General features: G+C 39.2%; 1 protein-coding gene across 1 annotated transcript in view; it reads left to right on the forward strand.

The window, feature by feature from the left end:
• EEA1 (early endosome antigen 1) overlaps positions 1 to 24,697 on the forward strand; it is a 1,728,461-nt gene that overhangs the window by 834,737 nt on the left and 869,027 nt on the right. Inside the window, exon 13 of the mRNA XM_044087190.1 lies at positions 5,759 to 5,908. Coding sequence (XP_043943125.1) covers positions 5,759 to 5,908 — 150 coding nt within the window. The remainder of the gene's footprint in view (positions 1 to 5,758; positions 5,909 to 24,697) is intronic.

Genomic DNA, 24,697 nt, shown 5'->3' on the forward strand with positions numbered 1-24,697 from the left:
TCCAAAGGTGTCCCGGTTGATGCCATGGTGGTGGCTGCGGCCACAAAGAAGGAATTAGCTGATCCTTCTGTTCCTGTCCATCCTCCTAATAAAGAGTCTAGGACCATGGACAGATACGGCAAGCGGATGTTTTAAGTCAGCGACCTTTTCTATGCGGTCGCTGAACTACTTATGCCACTTCACTTTCGTCTCCAAAGAGATTTACTCAAGGATATGGGTGAACTGATGAAGGATCCTACAGCTGAGGGGTTCAAAGACACTATGAACTCCCAGTTGGCAACCCTAAATTCAATTGTGAACTCCTCCATGCGACTGGTTTCACGCAGCAGATGGAGCGAGTAGATCTGCAGGCACAGGCATTGCCTTACAAGGCGCGCCTAAGGATGCGACTGTGCAACTTTTGGACCCTTTCAAGGCATCCTTCACCAATTCCCCTTTGACGGATCATCTTTGTTTGGTCCACAGGTGAAGGATACATTGACCAGGTGCGAGGTGGAAGGTAAGACTCTCTCTGCCGTGGGAGTCCGTTTTCCACCCCTTCTAGACCCTATCCCAAAGGTCAGAGGGAGGGAAGATGTGGTTCAGGAAACAATCTCAGGGAGTCTCATCTGACGACAGGCCGATTCCCCTCTAGAGGCAGAGGGGAATAATAATAGACGCGCCCCAGAGGCAGAGGAGGTCCGCAAAACCAGGGTAGCAGAGAGGTGTTCTCTGACAAACCCTTTCAGCACCCCTGGGGGGGGCTGCCCGGCTGTCCACCTTCGGAGGCAGTCGGGGGAAGATTATCACTGTACCCAGAAGCCTGGCTTTCCCTAACTCAAGACAAATGGGTACAGTCGATCATATCCGAGGGTTACAAAATTCCCTTTATTCACATTCCAACTCAACCAAAAAAATCCCTTCCAGATGTTCCACCCAGTCTAAGGGAAAAAGCAGCATAGGAAGTCTCAAAGCTGCTATTAAAAAGAGTCATCCAACCAGTCCCAGCAGACCAGCAAGGATCCGGAATCTACTCCAAATTCTTTTTGGTATCAAAAAAAACAGGGGACTGGAGGCCCATTCTAGATCTCAGTCACTTAAACAAGTTTGTCAATAAAACAAAATTCCGGATGGTCACGCTACAGTCCATCCTACCCTTCCTGGGTCAGGACAATTGGATGTGCTCGATAGATCTTCAGGATGCGTACTACCACATCAAAATGAACCGACGCTCCAGGAGATATCTCCGCTTCAGGCTGGGAGCCAGTCACTACCAGTTCAGAGCCCTGCCCTTTGGTCTCACTACAGCCCCAGTGTTCACCAAATGCATGGCAGTGGTCACGGCTCACTTGAGCGCCAGGGATTCCAGGTGTTTCCATATCTGGACGATTGCCTCCCAGGCCACCACCAGGCATCAGCTTCTACTATCCAGGAATTTCACCATGCAAACCTGTCAAGCTCTAGGCATCTCAATAAATTTGAAAAATCTGCCTTGTCGCCTTGTCAGTCTATTACTTTCATAGGCCAAATTAGATACACAGACTCTTTCAGCAACACTCACAGAGCAGAGGGTTTTAGACATTGAACCAAGTATCCCTTCTGTTTCAATTGGTCAAAGTCAAAGCCAGATTAGTGTTAAAGGTACTAGGACTCATGGCAGCAGCTATTCCCCTTCTCCCCTTAGCTCGCTTTTACATGAGGATCCTCCAGTGGATGCTCTTTACCCAATGGTCCTTTCAACGACTCCCAATGTCCCATACCATACTGATAACTCAAGTATGCAAGAATCAGCTATCTTGGTGGGTCACGTCACCTCAACTTCTCCAAGGAAGACCCTTCACTCTCCCCCCTCCAGTTGCCACGTTGACAACAGATGCCTCCCTGATCGGGTGGGGGGCATTATCAGGCAGGACAGTCCAGGGCACGTGGCAACCTTCGAGTGCCACTTGCACATAAATGTCCTAGAGATGAGAGCAGTGCTTTTAGCGTTGCAAGCCTTTCACGACTCACTTCACAAAGGGACTATTGCAAATCAATCGGACAACATGTCCGTGGTGTGGTACATCAACAAACAAGGCGGAACCAGATCATACCCTTTATGTCGAGAAGCACTCAGACTTTGGCAATGTGCGCTCTCTTCTCAACGTTTGACAGCGACGCATCCCGGAAATCCAGCGTCATTGCAGACAGGTTGAGCAGAGCAATTCTCACACCACGGTGTGGTCTCTAAAGACATCAGTTCTAGAAGAGGTATTTCTAAGATGGGGCCATCCTTGCTGTGATCTTTTTGCTACTCCCCAAAACAGCAAGTGTCAAGACTTCTTCACTCTTCCCGTTACCAGGCCTTCCCACCAGAGGCGCTCTAGTCCACGATTGGCCCGGGGACTTCTGTATGCCTTTCCCCTTTCCACTGAGACCTCAACTAGTTCAGAAAGCCATCGCCTTGAGAGTGGCTATGATCCTCATGGCCCCTTACTGGTCTCGAGAGATATGGTTCCCCTTTCTTCATCGTTACCTTTTGGAGCAGCCTTGGCATCTGGACCCAGTACCAGATCTCATTACCCATCAGTCGGGTCAGCTGCACCACTCTCTGTCTTCCCTACACCTCCCAGCGTGGTTTCTCCAATTCCTGCCTCAGCCAAGCTCCCCTTAATACCTCGCTCGGTCCGAGATATATTGATAACCTCTCATAAATCCTCTACCCGAAGATTTATACTAGTAAATGGAAACGTTTTTCCCTTTGGGCATCATCGAAAACATTGATCCTTTTACTGCACCTATCCAGTCCATTTTAGACTTCCTGGCGGAACTATTTCATTTAGGATCTTCTGCATCAACCATTAGAGTTCAGTTGGCTGCCATTTCAAATTTTCATGTGGGTGTTTCAGAATCCAGCATTATGGCTCACAAACTTTGTAAGGCCTTCTTAAGAGGTATATTTCTTCTCAAACCTCCGATCAAAGACCCTCCGCCTCAATGGGATTTAAACTTGGTTCTGGCGTCTTTAATTCTTCCCCTTGAACCAGCGGCTTCATGTTCTCTGAAATTGCTTTGAAGACACTTTTTCTGGTAGCTATAACTTCAGCGAAAAGTATCAGAACTCCAAGCCCTCTGCAGTCGTCCTCCTTACCTAGTTTTTCACAAAGACAGAGTATCTCTCCGCATGAACCCATCCTTTTACCAAAAATCTCTTCTCAAATTAACCTAAACCAGATTATTGATCTCCCGTTTTTTCCCTAACTATTCAAATAGATCAGAGCAAAAGCTGCATTTTTGGATGTTCATCGCCAACTGAGATATTACTTAGACAGAACTAAACAACTCAGGAAATCTGATCAATTGTTTCTGTCATATGCAGAAGGAAGATTGGGCCTTCCAGTTACCAAAGTATCTCTGTCTAGATGGCTCACTTCTACAATTACTTTCATCTATGAGATCAGACATCAAAAATTACCCTCAAGACCTAGAGCTCATTCAACCAGGGCATTAGCTACATCCGGGACAGATTGCCACTCTTCAGGACAGATTGCCAATAGACTCAATCTGTGCAGCAGCCACATGGGCTTCTCCTCATACATTCATTTCACATTACAAATTGGACATGGTTTCCAGAAGCCGTGCCAGTTTTGGTTCCACTGTCCTCAAGAGTCTGTTCCGATAGGCCACCCGGGATAAGGTGCTAGGGACGCGGTCCCATCCAGCAAGAATGAAGGTGAGATTGACAACCTAACATTAAGAAGTTATGTACCTACCATAACGTTCCATGTTAGTTGTCTTCTTCTCGCCTTCTTTCTTGCGTCCCTCCCTCCTTCCCCCAAGCCTGGACAGACCGACCGGAATTCTTTGTGTTTCTTCTTCTGAAATTTGTTACTCCATTTTGGAGACTAATATTGCTTGGTATAGCTACCAAACGAGATCTGAGTAGTTACTGCCTAGCGTTGTGGGATATAGGGGAGCCTCGAGCCGGTGGAATTAGCTCTCGAGCTTTTAGTATTGGCAGTCGGGCCGAGGATCGGCTCCGAACCCATCCAGCAAGAAAGAAGGCGAGAAGAAGACAACTAACATGGAACGTTATGGTAGGTACATAACTTCTTATTCATGTTACTCCAACTTGACTCGAGGTGCTTTTCTACAAGTCTGATACAGTGATGCCCGAAGAGTTGATCAAATGATTCTACAAACAGTTCTGCTGGCATTACACACATTTGACACTACAAATGTTTAACAATCTAAACCACTACCAAATGGTGAATGCCATCCCACCCATCCTGCATGATAGAGTATTTTCAGACCTCTCTTTTATTTTAGGGTGCATTGGCAGTGTCCATTCTAAGAGCTGTGCCAGGGTGGGGGTCGATTACTGTAACACTTCCAACCTGGACTCAGGAAGGATTAGACTGGCTGAGAGTGTTCATGTACTGGTGCTGGAAATTGCAAATATGCAAGAGCATGCATTCTTATGTGGTCCAGCATTGCCTCTTGCTTTCTGGTCAAGGAGCCAAGGAGTTAAGAGCATACAAAAATCTCCTAACTTCTGTTAACAGCAGTCATGATCCCTTGCTGTATTTCCCTTCCCTTTTTTCTTAGGGCACAGAGCAAGGACAAACTGGCTTGCAAAAAAAAAGTATGTAATCTTGTGTTGCAGTAAACGATTTGACACTGTGAAATGCAGAGAGCTACTGAATAAACTTGAAGTGATGGGAGTAGGAAGAAAAAAAAGTGTTATGATGCATAGCAATGTAGCTGGAGTGTTGGATGCAGAGGGTGGTTGTAAAAGACAGCCCTGTTGTCGGAGAGGAAGGTGACTAGTGGTGTACTACAGGGTTCAGTCCTGAGCCTAGTACTGTATTTGTCTTGGTGATAGCAGAAGGCATGAGGAAGAAAAAAAGTGAAATACTTTCTGGACAGCAGTAAGATGAGGGCACAGAAGATTGATGAAGATATAATTCTTGGAAGTGATATGAAGAGACTGACCAGATGGGTTGAACGGTATGTTCTAAGATTCATCACAGATTAGTATGAAATGTTGCATCCTAGATATAACATGGATGCACTGTTGAAGTATCTGAACCAAAAGACATAGCTAGTTGTGATAACAGTAGCAGTGAACCAAAAAGTTCATCTGGGCCAAGAGGAAGAGCTCGCTATGGTAATTAACAGGAACAGTGAACCAATAAGTACAGAGCAAAACGAGTCCAGAGTTAACAGGATGCTGGGAAGTAGTCTCAGGGAAACAGAATTTAGAGAAAAGAAGGTAATTCTGTTCTTCCATTTACACTGCGGTTGGACTGCTAAATTTAATTTCTGGAGGCCCTGTATGGAAAGGGTTATTATAGCTCTGGAAGGAGTGTAGAGTGGGTAACAAAAGTAGATGACTGGTGGATAGGGTAGACTGTGATGGAAAATGGAACTTTGTTTTGGCTATAAAGGAAAAGAGATGGAGAGATGATTTCCGTGAGCACAGTCATAAAGGAAGACTTTGAAGGATTAGAGTTTAAGATGAAAAGATGGAGGGGAAAATTGGGGTCATTATGTGTAAATATAGGGCAGAAAGTTTTCACTTGAACCAAAAGGGTTGCAGACATGTAGTTAGTTGTTATGGAGTAATTTGATGCATTTTAGAGGGCATGGGCAGATGGGGAAAGTTAGTTGGTTATGGAGTAGGAGCAGATAAGCTGCACTCATTGACAGGACTAATAAGTAGGTATGTATGTTTGTGTGTGTATCTATGTAAACATAGTCTTTAATGCTCTTTTTTTTTTTTTTTTTTTTTAAACAGTTGCATGCAAAACTGCTTGAAACAGAGCGTCAGTTAGGTGAAGTGCAGGGCCGTCTGAAAGAGCAAAGGCAACTTTCCGGTGAAAAACTGATGGACAGAGAACAACAAGCAGCTGATCTACAGTTAAAACTTTCACGTGCCGAGGAACAGGTATGGTGTTTAAACTTAAAATTAATGAAATAATTAATTATGCTTATGAGGCAAGACATGTGTAAAACATGTCACTAATGGAAAAAAATGCTGCTCTTTTGTCTTATATGCATTTTTAAATTTTGGCCCTCTGCTGTGTGTAAGTGCCTACAATTTTGCTTATTCATTGTTATACATTAATTTGCAGCCATGATTTCTGTCCTGACCTTTATGTGCTTTAAATGTTTGAGTAGACCTATACCAACTACATTGGCATAAAAGGAGTAAACCCTGTTTATGATCCAGGTAACCTGAATTTTGATTAGGTGGCTTGGGGTGAAGATGGGGTTGATGAGATCATGGACAAGCTGTTCTTTGTGGCCCTGGTGGGATTCGGACCTCATTATAGTAGCTGGGCCAGGCATCTTTTAAAGTTAAGGATTCACTGCTGCGTTGGGGGCTGGGGCCTCCTAGGCCATGCTTTATTGCATGCAGTAGTCTGTTAATCACAAAGTAGATAGCTTTTGGGCTCAGTCTTCTGCAGGTGCGCATTCACCAGTATGGGACTGCTGTGCTGTAAGTCCCTGGGGGAAATTTCAGCTTACCAGAATTAGAACCACAGACTTGGGTAAGTAGGGGCTTATGTGCAGCCAAGCTGCCTCAGAAATAAATCAACTCACATATTGCTTGCAGTTTGAAAAAACATTTGAGTTGACCTCATACTGCACTCTAACTAAATGTATAATTTTAGCACTACCCTTTGAGTGCTTATTGCAACCTTCTTTGCTCCAGTCTCTGATGGATCTTGCTGTTTCATATTCTGCCACATTCGTTCACAGTATATCCATTTTTTAACATGTAGTGCCCACAGGTAAATAAATGGTCACTGCTCAAATCCACAGTAAGCATTTTTTTTTCAGTTGCGGAGTTATTTTTTGCATTTTACACAGTTTTGCGAAATATTTTTCCTGCAGCTGTCGTATAACTAATCCAGCATAGGGCATTCTTTGATACTTATAACCACACCTCATGCACATTAGCACAGTTTTTGCTTATAACTGATTTGATGGCTCATTTTCACATTTTAAACCAGGTTTCTTGCCCTTTTTCTTTCAAGTTATTTTTTGTCCTATTTACTTTTACTGATCATTGAACTTCCCAGTCAGTTATGGCTCATTTGTTTCCTTACCCAGGGATGTCATCTACTGTAGTGTTATGAGCTGTGAGGGGAGGTCATCATTGAGGTTTCCTTGTGCCATGGTCTGCAAACCTGCTAAGAGGGCATACTGTATTTGTCTGGAAGCTCACAATGACCTTGCTATATGAATGCATATTCTTGCACACCCACTTAAGAGGCTACCAACCACCTGTGGCTTGTTGATCCTAGCACCTGTCCACAGGCTGCAAATTTACATCCCATCCTCTTCTTCAAGGGACTTGTGTAGTACACATCCAGTTCTGCCCACCCACCCCTGATGGAAAAGTAAAGTCCATTCTTAGTTGCTAGCTCCATCAGGTACCTAAGTCGCTGATCAGTCTCATGTTGCTGCCTGGGCCGTATTTAAGGCTTTATCCCTTTTTATCACCAGAGCTGCTAATGTGTAATTTTACTTACTTCTGTCCCTTCCATAAGCTGTTTGGCATCTCTTGCCTTGTACAGTGTTAAACATGGTTAAAAAAACTCATAAAAACTAGGTACATTATGCAGAGTAGCAACCTGCCTCACTGACATACCAAAGATATATAGCCTCTGCTTTTTTTACTGCCATTTGTCTTCTATGCTGCCATAATCTTCACTACCTTCAAGTCTCACAACTGTCCAGACTTGAGCAATGTTATAATAATATAGTCAAATTTGCAGTAAACTATAACAATAGAAAACACCACTGCCTAGCCCTCAGAGAATTAAACTGGTTAGAACTACCTCATCACCTAGCTGCTTTTTCTCAGCTAACTACAATGCATGGACTTCTCTACAAGCCAGAAGATTGCTCATTCCTTAATGACTTAATATAATACTACTCCCTCAATCGCATTTTACCTTCTCTAGAGAAAAATCACTAATCCAGTACAACCAAATCGTCTAATACTGCAGGTGACTCTCCAAATTCAAACAGTGCAGCTAAACTATGGAAGCACATCCTACTACCATTAAAATCCATTCAGAATACAGACTCATTTAAAATACAACTAAAGCTTCAACTTTTAAATCAACGAGTCTACTCCTGTGTATATCTCCAGGATAAACGTCACTGTTACTTTTAGTTTACAATATAGTGCAACCGTTTCTGTTCATTCAGAATCCTATACCCCACAACTGGTCTAAACCAATACCTGAACGGTTTTTATAGCATTTCACAGCCATGTACATAGTTTTCTCACACTGCTCACCCCTATCTCTATACTTGTAATATAAACCTTATGATGGCCATATGTATAATCTATGAACCTGCTCTGTACTCCACCTGTTACTACAATGTTAACCTTTTCTGCCCTACCTAGTTCCTTCCTTCACCTCCATTTCCTTGCATTTGGAGTTGCATGATCTGTTTTATATTTGACAACCCACTAATACACCTCTTCAAATGCTCACTGTTCAACATCTGCTAATGCACAAGTATATTTCATACTGTAATGTTGCCTTTATTTCATTTTAATGTAATCTAATTATTAGATGTTTATGTAATTGTTAATGTATATTACTTAATGTTTGTAATATGTTGAAGCTTTTCTGCCCACTCCCCAGGCCTCTGCTGAAAAGAATTTTTTGACTAAACCCAGCTTGACATACCCAGTAAATAAAAGTAAAATAAACATACTTCTTGTTTCATTCTGCCTTTTGTTTCATTACTTTAAATGTGTTCCACAATCTAGTCTCATACTAGCAAATCATGTAAATCATCAAGCCTAATATTAGCCTCATTCTTTAATTCAGTAACAGTAAGCATCACTACTTTCAGTGAGACTTTATATGTCGTCTGGAAGAACAAAAGAGGACGCATGGCATATTTTTTCTTTGCTTACAGTAATTTTGATGTTTCTGTGGTTCCAGTGGTATATAGCTCTTGTGACTTTCTGTCCCCCTTTCTCAACTATGACATATATATTTATGTACTTTAAGCACTTGAAATGTGCCAAAATGCAGTGCACTACCTTCAGGGCATAGAGGGCTAAAGCTGTGACTATGGTCCAGGCGATTTGGGTTCATTCAGAGATGGTGGCTCCAGCATCAGTTGGAGCTGGTGTAGAAAGGATGGGCATGGAGAAGGCCGCTGATTGCCATTGCCATAAACCTTTGGAGGAGGGGTGATGGATGAAGATGCAGCCCTGGAATGGGCATTGAGTTACCAAGCTCCCAGTTGGTAGCAGTCTTCATTTGTGGGTGCACAGAAGTAAGAACTTATGCGGGGAAGGTGCACTGGGCACGCTGTGTTGTGGGACACACTACCACAACCAAGCCAGGAGAAGGTTTAGGACCATAATTAAAATGCCTTCATTGTGAGGACACAGACAATCACCGTAGCTGCTTGGATTATAACCCCTCTTGTTAGCTGTCACCTCCTTAATGGAAATACGTAGGATGGGGTAGTAAACTGCCTTATGACTGATAAGGGGAGGATTGATGGTAGTCAGCCAAGGTGGCAGCAAACATATTGCTGGAAAAGTATAGCACACTGTATCTTCACTCACTGGAAGAAAATGAGGTTCTGGATCCACACTTTCCATTTCTCAGATGGACTACCATTAAGACCAATTATTTCCTGTAAGCCATAGTTGCACTATACTGTAAACAGATAAACTTCTCCTTTACTTCAGAGTTGACATCTCACACCATGTGCCATTTAAATTTGATAAAAATGAAATGATGGGAATGGGCCTGAGGTGTTTTGCTGCCAGGTCTTCAACAATGCTGTCATGCAACATAAATACCGGTTCTGAATGATGTAAAGCACCCTTTATTTAAAGAAACATTGCCATTTGTTGTAGCAGCAGTTTTACTTGCAGCAAATGTGACCATGATCCTTAAACAGATGTTCTGCACATTTTTGGAATGCCTACTTCTGATGCACCACCATCAGTTCAAAAAACTCCATTAGTTTGGGGATTCCAAGATAGTGGCAGTAGTGTAAAAGGACAGAAACAGAGCCCTGGTCTGAGAACCATTAAAAACAACTAAAGCCTGCAAACAACTTTAAATTTTGAACAGAAATTGGTCACTGACATATCTATGATATCAGAAAGGCCATTAAGAAAGAGAAAAATGACAGTGAAATGGGAGAACTACTGTGAAATCTCAGAAAGGGCTTGCAGAGCAGAGGGAGGAAACAGGATGTCAGCTGGAGGAGAAAATTCCCTAGTCATACTAGAGAAAGTTTGACCAAATGCATTCTGATATTTTCAAGATAAATGGCTTTCTGATGAATACATAGAAACAAAAACAGAAGTCTACAAGGAATAAATGTTATTTTAACCAGGTATTCAGAGGAAGGAACTAGTATGCAAACTGCTGAAAAGAGATGAAAGAAAGTAAATGATGGAATAGCAACTAACGTGAATAAATGTCACATAATCTGACTGTATTATGAGGAAAGCTCACATAGAGACAACTGGAGGTTTACAACAGTACCAGAGTAAATTGAAAGGGCTGTCTGTAAAGACTTTATAAAAAAATGCCCCAGCACAGATTGTGCTTTCTTTTGTTGATATTAATATGGAAAGAGCACACAGAGAAAATATTCCTAATTTGGGACTGTGTAGGCAGCTGAGACCTTTATTAATCAAACCACAGACGTACCAACTAAAAGAGGAAATTGTTTTGATTTTATGGAAAAAAAGAACAATCTTAAAAGTTGGATTCCTGTGGATAATTAATTCTCACTGCAAACACTGAGTATCAGAAATGTTTTTGTTTTTACCCTAGATAACTACTCTGCTGTGGAAGTAGATTTTGTTTCAAGTTATTTTGTCCTACATTACTTTGTCTTCTACCCATTTGGATTAGAATCTTACACAAACCCTTGAGTGGCAAGAGATGAACTGGGAGAGATTTCCTGTAATGTCTGCAACTGTTTTCCAAAAGAAAAACATGGAAGAATAAAGGAGATGAAAGAGCTTTGAGAAAAAGTGAGATATTCCTTAAAAATGATGCTCTGGGAGCATTAAACATGGACAGTATTTAAACTGGCTATATGTTAATACAGACAAGGATGTTTGTTGTAACTAAAAGTCTGAGTTGCTTACTGATTGATACTTTAAAATGATTGGAATTAGTAAGTGCCAAATAGTAAATAACTATTTGATTAATATAATGCAAAAATGTAAGTATTATGTTTTACATTTTAATTTAAAATGCAAGTTTATATGTAACTGGAGGTCAGAGTGCAATTGCATGCTGACTGGTAAAAGTTTTGTTTTGTATTCAAACTGCAGACTGTGCAGTTTTGCTTCCCAATAGGTTGTAGGATAGTGAGGGAAGGAAGTCAAAAAGAAATATAGATTGACAGCTATTGGCAGCTGAAATAGATTAGGGAGAATCACTCTAAAAACAAAACTTAGTCACTGGAAATATTAAGTGAGGATAGCATTTTATATGCATGGCTGTATGTGTGCATGTGTGTATAGGCAAGGATATTTAATGCAACTAATATGTTAAGTAGTACACTCAAAGATATTTAAAAAAACACAGAAATCAGAGTGTCCCTGAGAAGATATCTATCTGAAATTGCAGCTTGTTCATCTGTTATCTGGCTGCTGACACTATGCAGATTGAGCTATGTTGTTTTTAGTACTGTTGGAGTACAACTTGCCTTGAAATTGCTAGCTTGCAGGCAAGTTGAAACAACAAAATTAGGGAGACCTTCTTTAAAATACACTGGAAACAGTGAGTGAAGATAGTGATTTAAATGCAGGTAAAAATATGGATATATGTGTATATGGGCAATGATGTTTGGTATAAGTAAAATGTACGTTGTACAAAAAAGTTAATTTAAACCACTAAAAGCAGAATATGCATTATTGCATGCTGTTTGGTCAAGGCCATATTTGTTAATTGTCTCTGTTGTGCTTTTGGAATGCAGCTTGCCTTTTTTGATAAGCTATGGAGCCACATTGTGTAGATAATATGTTTGACTTTTTGGAAATGACTACAACATTTAAGATGTCTAATTATGTTAAATGGGAAATGTTAAAAGTATGCACAAGTTGTAGGAATAAACACGCTTCAGGAAGGAACACAGATTTAAAAGTGACAAAGATGGTAAATGAAAGAAAGATAGGTGTGCAGCAGTTAAAGGATAGAATGATAGTTAGATTCAGAAATAAGGTACTTAAATTGTTAGCTGCAGGCAAGTGAAACGGATTTAATCATTTTTACTAGTTGTTCTTTTGCCCAAAGGAGTAAGTCAGTGTTTGAGACTAAATAGACAAGAACTGGAAATTTACGTTGCTTTACATAGTTAACAGATGTAGTTTTGGATGAAGAAGGAAATGTGTGTTATAATGAAAATAAGAGAATTATGTTACACAAAAATATATAAAGTGACCCAAAATTATTGAAGCAGACTATGATGGACCACTTTACAAAAGAAAAACAAAGAATATATGTAAGTAGAATAAAAGATAAAACTTTATTATGTCAGAAATTGACTTAGATTGGAATGTTAATGGGTTGGTAGACAGGAAAAAACAGGAAAGGGGTGCTGATTTGTATTTACAGTAGCATTTCACAGGTAGTAATCTTACAAGAAACACACCTGGATCATAAAGAATAGGAAATTTCTGTAAAGAAAAGTGGGAAGTAGGGTTTCTTTGCTAGAACAGATGGAGAACAAAAGAAAGGGGTTTTAATATCAGTTAAGGGTATTGGAATAAAGATTGAAGAACAAATGACAGGGACGATTTATAGTGGTGAGAGATTGCTGGAATGGCATAAGAATTACACTGGCTGCAGTATAAGTACAGTGGACGTCATTGTGGGTACATAAAAATGTCATTGGAGAAGTTAGTCTTTTGCCAAGGATAGATAGTAGTAGATGGGGATTGGAGCACTATAGGAAATAAGAAGGATATCTATAGAGGGCCAAGGTATCATAACATACCATTTGAGGACAAATGGTATTGAAGTATTTCCACGTGTTTGGGTTTATCAATGTAACAACAGTAAGACAATTGATATATACACATTTTTCATGGAAATATAGTTCTTATAGGTTCATAGGTTCATAGGTTGGTACTAGGCTATCAGCCCTAGGGCCTATACAAGCCTAGCCATAACAATTCCCTGGCTATTTCTTCCCACATTATTTACTTTCCTGGACCCCTGTCTAGCAGGGCGACTGACGTGATCCCTGGGGTGAATTTCCTTTCTCCTATCCAATCATCAAGGTTCCTCTTGAAGAGGTCCAAAGAGGCACTCTGCTTGACATGTATGGGCAATCTATTCCAGAGTCTGGGGAGTCTCTGGGTCAGGAACCTATCCCTCCAGCATGTTTTGTTTATTGTGATGACAAAGTTTAGATCCCTGGAGCGTGTAGCTCTGAGGGATTGGGATTTCTTTAAGTGTAGCATGTCCAACAGCTCTGGGTTTGATATGGCCTTGTATGTTAAGCAGAGATCGCCTCTGAGTAGACGATATGCGACAGAGTATAGCTGGAGTCTTTTAAGGCGGTCAGCGTAGGGCATCTGCTTTAGGCCTGTGATTCTTTTAGTGAGGTATTTCTGAGGCTTTTCCAGTTGTTGCAGATGTCTTGAGAGGTACATACCAAATGAGCATTGTATTCTATAATGGGTCTAATGAGGGATGAGTACAGTGGGACAATGACCTCCTTTTTTTCTGGATGAAAAGCCCTTCGTGATGAGGTGTGCCACATAGAAGGATTTCCTGACTGTTGTGGCGATGTGGTTATCGAAGGTGAGACCACTGTCCACCTGTGTCCCTAAGTCTCTTATCACACTTTCTGTGTTTAGTGTACTGCCACCTATATGGTAATTCATGGATACATGTTTTTCCCAAAGGGGATAACAATACATTTCTTGGCATTGAGCTTGAGCCCATGGCTCTGGCACCAAACATCTGTTTCTGTAAGGCCCTTTTGTAGAGTATCCACATCATTTGGGGATTCAATAATGGCTCCCAGTTTGCAGTCATCTGCAAACTTTGTTAGCCAGAGTCCCTTAGTGTTGACCTGTACTTCAGAGAAGTAGATGCCAAACAAGAGCGCCCCAGGACTGAACCCTGAGGTACTCCACTTGTCACTTGTCTGGAGCTGGATTTGGAGTCGGCTACTTTTACAGTGTGAGTTCTATCAGTAAACCATTTAGCAACCCATTGGGTGACATAGGGATTAATGCCCAACTTAGTAAGTTTATCTATGATTCCAGAGTGGGGGATGGTGTCAGAGGCCTTGGCAAGGTCTAGATAGGCTGTGTGGTCCACCTTACCCTTGTCCATGGCTCTGGAGACTGATTCAAAGAAGTCAATCAGGTTCAGGAGACAAGATCGGCCCTTCACAAACCCAAACTGGGTGGGGTCCAGTGTTTGAAGGTTGCCAATGTCTTTCTTTAGCAAGATGTGATAAACATGACGTATTGAAAGAAGTATATTTATATTTAGTTACATATTTGTTATTTTTATAGGTTTTAATGAATTTGTGTATATGTATTATGTATAGGTAATGTGTATTATTATTATTTTGAAGTCTTTTTTTATGTAAAGTGGAAATTGAAGTCATGAATTTTTACACTGTATCTTTAAATATGCAATGACACTAGATGGTGAGGTTATTAATTGAGCATCAGTTATTGGTTTGTTCAGATTAGTAATTAAGTATTTAAATGTGTAATATTGTTGGACTAAACGACTATGAAGAAGCTGGGCTTAGTACCTGGCGAAAGCGCTTTATTCAAACACAAACCAAATGAACTAAGTAAGAGCGATTGACCGCTGTAGTCCATTTGTTGCTGTTTTTTAATTTTGGTTATATGGTCCCTTGTGGACTGACAATTTCGTTTTTAGTTTACATTCGGCTCTGTGGTCGTATTGCTTGTTGCTTTGTTGCTGCTTTTGGTCACTAGGATGAAAGTGGCCATTAAAGAATTAGCTACTGCTGTGGAGAGACTAAAATCTGTATATATGGGAAACTTTGCTAGTGGCGGTGCTGGTGCTGATACGATCACTAGCACACAAGCCGAGTTATTCACCTTGCATTCACCAATTGCAGATGCAGGGATGAATGCAGCGGCTAATTCGAACAATGCCGTGACTGCTATTCAAATGGGCGGAAGAGGGGCTACGAGGGATAATCCAAACCCTGAGACTGATGCTGAAGTACGTGACTTTACCAGCTGGTTTCGTAAACCGGATATGGAACTAACAGGATCGCAGGAGGCAAGGATGGAGACACCAATGCTTAAACAACAGATGGCCAATTTTGAGAGGCTATGTACTAAATTTAGAGCCTTACAGCTCGACAATATGTTTCTAAACAAGTCATTGATGCCGAAGCAAGTACCGAAAGGTCTTAGGATATGGAAACAACTCATGGGTGTAGAAGAAGGGACAACAGCATACCGTGAACGGGTTACACTATTTGATCATACAGGTATGGAAATGATGAATATCATTATCCGTAACAATGAGAGTAAACTGGCAAAGTTAGAGGAAGAATTGACTGGTCTCCACAATAGTATTACTAAAGATTTGTTGTTTTTTCAACATAGGGACAATTTTAGTAAAATTTTAAATAATGTTGAAACTTTTGTTAACAAAAATATTTGTATTAAGCAAAAGAAACTTTTGAGGGACATCAACAACTACAGGGAGAATTGTGCTTACCCGGTAGGATCAAAATTTAAGCAGTATGGTGCTGCACTAAGAGACATTAACATCGACAATAATGGTTGTGTAACAGCAAACATTGTTGAAGCAGATTATGGAGAAGTATTTGATAACCATGAATGTTTTTTGGATCAACCGATGGAACTAAGGAGGTCAGAAAGACTTTTAAACAGGGGGAATATGGGAACAATGGAGGCGGATTTGCTCTATCTCGACAGAAATATCCAGAGGGAGAGAGGGAACAGGAGGGGTTATCATTGAATTTGTATCACACTGTTTGTTCTGCCAATGATGTATCTACCATTTTGTACAGTGTGTTTATTTGTCTGACCATGTTGCTGAAATTTCATTGGATGCTCAGGCTGCAAGTGATGAAATGTTTGAACCCTGTGTAGATTCTTTGAATGTTATGGATTTCAGCAATGTGTATGAACTAATGGAATGTAAAGTGTTGAAAAAACATGGTTTTACCATATATAACTATACAGAAATGGGTATAGCTGATGTACATTTTCAACTTCTTAGTAAAGGAACAACTTTTGTACCAAATTTTCATTTAGACATAGCTAATGTGCTTATCAATTTAAAATTATTTATTAGACAATTAAATTTAAAAATGTATTTTTCTGCTATGGGTTTAGATGAATAGGCTGCCTACAATACACTGCTATTAAAAAGGAGTGCCTTTATCCCCCCATCACACCCGGAGATGATATCCCTTGAAAGAAGTGTTGAAAGTGGTTTTAGAAGTATATCAAATCATGATAGACAGAATATTGACAACCTTACTTGGGATGAAAGGGTAGTTTTGAGGGAATTGGTTAACAGTAGAAACTATAGGTTTAATAAACCAGATAAAGGTGGTGGGATGGTGGTAATGGAATAGCACAGGAACCAAGACAAAGCCCAGAGATCAGCAAAATCTGAAGACTGGACTTTTCTAGTTCAGTAAGGCGGGAAAACAAGAATTTTTTTTTTTGTTTTTTTCTTTTTTACAGAAAACAGAGGAAAAACAGACAGTAAATGCTATAAATGCTTTTAAACGGCTAGCACACTTGAGTGTGTTAGCCTACAGGTAAAATTAAGCAACAAATAACTTTTTAAAAGTGCAAAACAGTTAATCAAAACAAAAACAGTTTAAATAGAATGCAGAGCTGTATAAACAGGCGAAAATGCAGTCGCTAAGCAGTAAATAATCAAAAAGCCAGAAAAAAATACTTAAATCAGGAAAAAGTTACTCTTTTGCTCTCTGCTGCTTGTAGAACTCTGCAGGACACCACGAGGAGTTGTGCTGAGTTGAATACAAGCGAAAAAGTGCGCTAAAGTGGGCTTTATAGCAGGGGGGTGAAAAGAGCTAGGAATTGACCCAAAATGGCCAATAGACTACAAGTTTCTGGCTGGTACTACTCCTCTAGGGACAAATAGGCTGCTCAGTGCTCCCCACTCCCACTGGTGAACAAAGAAGCTTCCTTTTATCCAAATAAGGATATGGAATAGCACAGGAACCAAGACAAAGCCCAGAGATCAGCAAACTCTGAAGACTGGACTATTCTAGTTCAGTAAGGCGGGAAAACAAGATTTTTTTTTTGTTTTTGTCTTTTTTGCAGAAAACAGAGGAAAAACAGACAGTAAATGCTATAAATGCTTTTAAACGGCTAGCACACTTGAGTTTGTTAGCCTACAGGTAAAATTAAGCAACAAATAACTTTTTAAAAGTGCAAAACAGTTAATCAACACAAAAACAGTTTAAATAGAATGCAGAGCTGTATAAACAGGCGAAAATGCAGTCGCTAAGCAGTAAATAATCAAAAAGACAGAAAAAAATAATTAAATCAGTTATAGCGAATACAGTTATAACAAATGCTCTGAAATATACTGTATATTTCCAAAATGTTTGAGAAGGACAGTCAGAACACAAGAAGGTTCAGGCGAAAGAGAAAAAAAAAATTTGTTTTACTTTTTGAAAGGGAAAAAGGAGGAACAGAAGGCCTTATCAGATGTTATCTCTGTATTAGGCAGAATGAGCTAATGACACTAGACTGGGAGGTGTGTCACAGTAGGGGCGGGCAGCTGCAAAGCCACCAAGTATAAGAGCAAGACACCAACAGGTAGGGAGGGTGGGACAAAATAGCCTACAGACAGCAAGCACTAGAGAGACAAATGAAAGTTTTTAAACAGATAAGGATTTGTGAAGATACTGAATAGACAAAGTGCTTTATGTGTATTAAATTTTAAAAACAGTAATCTGTAAGAATAATCAAAAAAAAAAAATCAAGATACTTATATTTTGAGCTCAGTTGCGGTCAACAACTTCTCCAGTCTGCACTGTGTGTCTGGATACATGTTTTTTCCTGAAGGGGATAACAATACATTTCTTGGCATTGAGCTTAAGCCCATGGCTCTGGCACCAAGCATCTATTTCTGTAAGGCCCTTTTGTAGAGTATCCACATCATTTGGGGATTCAGTAATGGCTCCCAGTTTGCAGTCATCTGCAAACTTTGTTAGCCAGAGTCCATTAGTGTTGACCTGTACTTCAGAGAAGTAGATGCCAAACAAGAGCGACCCCAGGACTGAACCCTGAGGTACTCCACTTGTCACTTGTCTGGAGCTGGATTTGGAGTTGGCTACTTTTACAGTGTGGGTTCTATCAGTAAACCATTTAGCAACCCATTGGGTGACATAGGGATTAATGCCCAGCTTAGTAAGTTTATCTATGATTCCAGAGTGGGGGATGGTGTCAAAGGCCTTGGCAAGGTCTAGATAGGCTGTGTGGACCACCTTACCCTTGTCCATGGCTCTGGAGACTGATTCAAAGAAGTCAATCAGGTTCAGGAGACAAGATCGGCCCTTCACAAACCCAAACTGGGTGGGGTCCAGTGTTTGAAAGTTGCCAATGTCTTTCTTTAGCAAGATGTGATAAACATGACGTATTGAAAGAAGTATATGTATATTTAGTTACATATTTGTTATTTTTATAGGTTTTAATGAATTTATGTATATGTATTATGTATAGATAATGTGTATTATTATTATTTTGAAGTCTTTTTTTATGTAAAGTGGAAATTGAAGTCATGAATTTTTACACTGTGTCTTTAAATATGCAATGACACTAGATGGTGAGGTTATTAATTGAGCATCAGTTATTGGTTTGTTCAGATTAGTAATTAAGTATTTAAATGTGTAATATTGTTGGACTAAATGACTATGAAGAAGCTGGGCTTAGTACCTGGCGAAAGCGCTTTATTCAAACACAAACCAAATGAACTAAGTAAGAGCGATTGACCGCTGTAGTCCGTTGGTTGCTGTTTTTTAATTTTGGTTATATGGTCCCTTGTGGACTGACAATTTCATTTTTAGTTTACATTCGGCTCTGTGGTCGTATTGCTTGTTGCTTTGTTGCTGCTTTTGGTCACTAGGATGAAAGTGGGCATTAAAGAATTAGCTACTGCTGTGGAGAGACTAAAATCTGTATATATGGGAAACTTTGCTAGTGGCGGTGCTGGTGCTGATACGATCACTAGCACACAAGCCGAGTTATTCACCTTGCATTCACCAATTGCAGATGCAGGGATGAATGCAGCGGCTAATTCGAACAATGCCGTGACTGCTATTCAAATGGGCGGAAGAGGGGCTACGAGGGATAATCCAAACCCTGAGACTGATGCTGAAGTACGTGACTTTACCAGCTGGTTTCGTAAACCGGATATGGAACTAACAGGGTCGCAGGAGGCAAGGATGGAGACACCAATGCTTAAACAACAGATGGCCAATTTTGAGAGGCTATGTACTAAATTTAGAGCCTTACAGCTCGACAATATGTTTCTAAACAAGTCATTGATGCCGAAGCAAGTACCGAAAGGTCTTAGGATATGGAAACAACTCATGGGTGTAGAAGAAGGGACAACAGCATACCGTGAACGGGTTACACTATTTGATCATACAGGTATGGAAATGATGAATATCATTATCCGTAACAATGAGAGTAAACTGGCAAAGTTAGAGGAAGAACTGACTGGTCTCCACAATAGTATTACTAAAGATTTTTTGTTTTTTCAATATAGGGACAATTTTAGTAAAATTTTAAATAATGTTGAAACTTTTGTTAACAAAAATATTTGTATTAAGCAAAAGAAACTTTTGAGGGACATCAACAACTACAGGGAGAATTGTGCTTATCCGGTAGGATCAAAAATATAAGCAGTATGGTGCTGCACTAAGAGACATTAACATCGACAATAATGGTTGTGTAACAGCAAACATTGTTGAAGCAGATTATGGAGAAGTATTTGATAACCATGAATGTTTTTTGGATCAACCGATGGAACTAAGGAGGTCAGAAAGACTTTTAAACAGGGGGAATATGGGGAACAATGGAGGCGGATTTGCTCCACAGAACTATCTCGACAGAAATATCCAGAAGGAGAGAGGGAACAGGAGGGGTTATCATTGAATTTGTATCACACTGTTTGTTCTGCCAATGATGTATCTACCATTTTGTACAGTGTGTTTATTTGTCTGACCATATTGCTGAAATTTCATTGGATGCTCAGGCTGTAAGTGATGAAATGTTTGAACCATGTGTAGATTCTTTGAATGTTATGGATTTCAGCAATGTGTATGAACTAATGGAATGTAAAGTGTTGAAAAAACATGGTTTTACCATATATAACTATACAGAAATGGGTATAGCTGATGTACATTTTCAACTTCTTAGTAAAGGAACAACTTTTGTACCAAATTTTCATTTAGACATAGCTAATGTGCTTATCAATTTAAAATTATTTATTAGACAATTAAATTTAAAAATGTATTTTTCTGCTATGGGTTTAGATGAATAGGCTGCCTACAATACACTGCTATTAAAAAGGAGTACCTTTATCCCCCCATCACACCCGGAGATACCATCCCTTGAAAGAAGTGTTGAAAGTGGTTTTAGAAGCATGTCAAATCATGATAGACAGAATATTGACAACCTTACTTGGGATGAAAGGGTAGTTTTGAGGGAATTGGTTAACAGTAGAAACTATAGGTTTAATAAACCGGATAAAGGTGGTGGGATGGTGGTAATGACCACTATGGATTACAGTTGTAAGATGAACGCAATATTGAATGATGAATTAACCTACTGTAGGGCATCTGGAAATGAGATGAACAGGGCTTATTTGAAAATTGATATGCATCTAGATGCGCAGTTTTCCAAGGAATGATTGATGAAATAGAATTTAATTATTTAACAGTTAAGAACCCAGTTTTACCAGTGATGTTTGGTATACCTAAGGTGCACAAGGGAATTCAGAATCTGCTTTTTAGACCTATTGTCCAAAGTGGAACCTCTAGCATCTTTTGTGGACGCATGGTCTAAAGTGGCAGTTGAGGCTGTACATATTTTAAAAGACTCTTGGCACTGTTTGGAAAGATTAAAAATGGTCAAAAATGAAACTAATTATATATTTTTGACCATTGATGTTATTAATGTGTTTACAGTGATTCCCCAAGATGAAGGTTTGAATATGTTCCATGAGAGTCTACTTAATAGTAAAACGTTTGATAAATCTAAATTGAACTTAATAGTTGAACTCATGGAATTGGTATTAAAAAATAATTTTTTGAGTTTCGAAGGGGAAGTATACCAGCAGAAAATTGGTGTGGCCATGGGTGCAAGATGTGCGCCAGTATTCTCCAATTTGAGGTTATTGGCCTGGGGAAACTCGCATGTTTTTCCATCTAAATATCAAGATAACATTTTGCTTTATAATAGGTTTTTGGATGATATACTTATCCTGTGGAGGGGGGATGTTACTATCATTGGTGAATTTATTGATTATTTGAATGAGACTACTAATTTCTTTAAATTTACTCATGTATGACATAACGATGAGATCAATTTCCTAGATATTACTTTGAAGAAAATGTCACAAGAGTTGTATAGTAACATATACAGAAGGATACCTATTCCAATATATTATTACATTTCAATAGTTGTCACCCGTACCATCAAAGAAAAGGTATTATAAAGGGGCAGATGGGAAGGACATCAAGATTGGTTAGTGACAATGACATTTTTAAACTGATAGGTATGTTCATTGAAAGGGGTTATTCCCTTAAGTTGTTATTAAGTGTCAAAAAAGAAGTTTTGAGGAAAAGGGAAAAGTTGTACGTCCAAATATTAAGAAGTGAGGTTTCAGTATTTCACAAAGTAATCGGTGAAAACAAGGCAGGTGATGTCTTGGTTTTAAAATATAATCCACTAGTTCCACAACTTACGACTGCTTTAAGAAATGCCTGGAGATTTTGTTTAAATAACTCTAAGGACATTTTGGGTATTGAACCTCGGATAGTGTATGGTAGCCGTAGGAATATGAAAAATATTCTTGAAAGTAATTCTACCAGAAAGAATTCAAATGTACCATTTATGACAAAATGTGGTTCATGTAGGTATTGTCGTTTTATTAATGACGTTCCCTATTTGTGTATCAAGGACTATCCGCTTTCAATTGCATGTTTGGGTAAATGTAATTGCAGCAGTACCAGATTGGTATATGTGGCAACCTGTACAGCCTGCGATGCCTTCTATGTAGGAAAGACTATTTGCAGGTTGCGCGATAGGATTTCTGAGCATTTGAGAAGTATCAAAAATAGGAATGAGCACAATGCACTTTATACACACAGTCAATCTTGTATGAATTTTAAAAAATGTTTATTTTTCATTGTGGACAGAATTATGACTAGTGAAAGAGGGGGCGATATTAACCTTGAAGTTGAAAATAGAGAGTTACAATGGCAACTTAGGTTAAATGCCTTGAAGGCACCGGGACTTAATGATGGCATTACCTTGATGCCTATTTTAAAACATAGGGTCAATATAATATAATTCAGGGTAAAAATATATACTTTTTATGTAGTATGTTTGAATTGTATATGAAGTATATGTATATTTAGTTACATTTTTGTTATTTTTATAGGTTTTAGTGAAGTTGTGTATATGTATTATGTATAGGATTATTATTTTGAAGTCTTTTTTATGTAAAGTGGAAATTGAAGTCATGAATTTTTACACTGTGTCTTTAAATATACAATGACACTAGATAGTAAGGTTATTAATTGAGCATCAGTCATTGGTTTGTTTAAATTATTAAGTATTTAAATGTGTGATATTGTTGGACTAAACGACTCTGAAGAAGCTGGGCTTAGTACTTGGTGAAAGCGCCTAGTTCATTTGGTTTGTGTTTGAATAAAGTAAGAGCGATTGACCACTGTAGTCCGTTTATTGCTGTTTTTTAATATTGTAACATGGTTTGAGTCACAAAAATACATCACGACATAGTGTCAGATCATGCCATTTATACAAATTAAATTATGAAAGAAAGTAAAAGATTATTGTGGCAAACATTGCCATTTTACGGAAAAGGAAACCATTTAATGATTGTGTATATCAAACTTCAGGTGAAATTGTATTACATTTGAATCTGAGTAATAAAGAGCTTACAAAGCACTAGATAACTATAAATGAGGGTTAGAAATGCGGTCACAATAAAGCAATTAAGATCTGGAATAATAGTCATAATCAGCATCGAAATGTCTTAAAAAAGGAAGGGATTTCTAGAAGCGAAAAAAAAATATGCATAACTGTTAGATCTTTAAAGAACAAGTGTCAAAATGGATTTCAAGTGGAATTATTTTAGACTTTCCTTCTAAGCAAGTTAGACCAAGAATATGTTTTGTGATGTTATTTTAGACATTATGCTACACTTGCTTATCTTAAGTTGAGATAAGGAATTATAGTCAAGTTTTGTTTGTAAAAATTGTACTGTAAACAAAAGGCAGTGTTAGAAAAGTGCATTTAGAGTACCATTGTGCTTAAGATATTGCATATAGCAAATACTGTATGATTGGAGTATTGTTAGATGTAATGGAAAATTACTAAACATGGGAATGTGGAAGGTAACTGCCATGAGACAAAACATTTCTGGGTGTGTGACCGTCTAAGCTATCATATTTAAATAATGGAAAATAGCATTATTGCATAATAGAATTGTCAGTGGTAAGGTGTGAATTTTAATTGGAAGACAATTCCAAGGTACACCACCTAAGCAGAAGAGCTGCTGATTTTGTAGCTTGCATGTGTGTATAAGTTAGTCATTGTTGTTGGCCATTTTAGATTTGTTTTTTTTTTGTGTAATGTCAGTAAGCTGCTAAACCTATTCTGAGAAAGTCTATTGCCACAACATGATTTATGTTTCTAAGATTTATTTGGAATGGACCGCAGTCAGCAGCCCTTCATATTTGGCAGAGCCAGCTATGTATAAAAACTCTAGTACACATTCTCTCATCTGGCTGTAAATTTATGACTCAACATGACAGATGGAGAAGGGGAGGTTCTGGTAATAAGGAAGGAAAAAGGATCCATTCTAAAACATTTATCACCAGCCATGTGATAGGTCCTTAAAATGCAGATGAAGGGTGTCAGAAGAGGGGCTGGGACAGTGGTCCTTAGTTTGCAAAAGTGTGTGTCTGATGAGAAGATAAGACTGGAAACCTGATGTCAACTTAAGTGTTAATAAACCTGTCAAAGTGTAAAGACAATAAGCAAACACTGTCTTTGTGATTGCATGCCTGCAAAAATCATGTTACAAAAGTTAACTGTGAAAGAAGTTTAAAGGGGAAATCCTTTGAGCTAATAAAATGAATAAATAAATGCTTTTTCAAGCTTAGAAGGGAGTAAGTGGTATGGCTTGTTATGGTACACTAAAGGAATCCCTGCTTTGTGCATGGCAGGTCTGACAAAAGGAGGTAATGCCAACACAGCTAGCTGGAATTTTGTAAATCACATGTTGTTGTTGTCTTTCGGCTTTTCCTGGTTAGAGGTCGCCACAGTGGAACTCCGGTCCGCTAATGATTGGCAGTTGATTTTTACGTGCCGAGTTGCCAGCCCTGACGCACAACCTTCAATGAAGGTATGCCCATTCACGCATGT

Source organism: Protopterus annectens, chromosome 11.part0 (genome assembly GCF_019279795.1).
Source record: "Protopterus annectens isolate FY-2018-M chromosome 11.part0, PAN1.0, whole genome shotgun sequence".
In the NCBI taxonomy this organism is placed as follows: Eukaryota; Metazoa; Chordata; order Ceratodontiformes; family Protopteridae; genus Protopterus; species Protopterus annectens.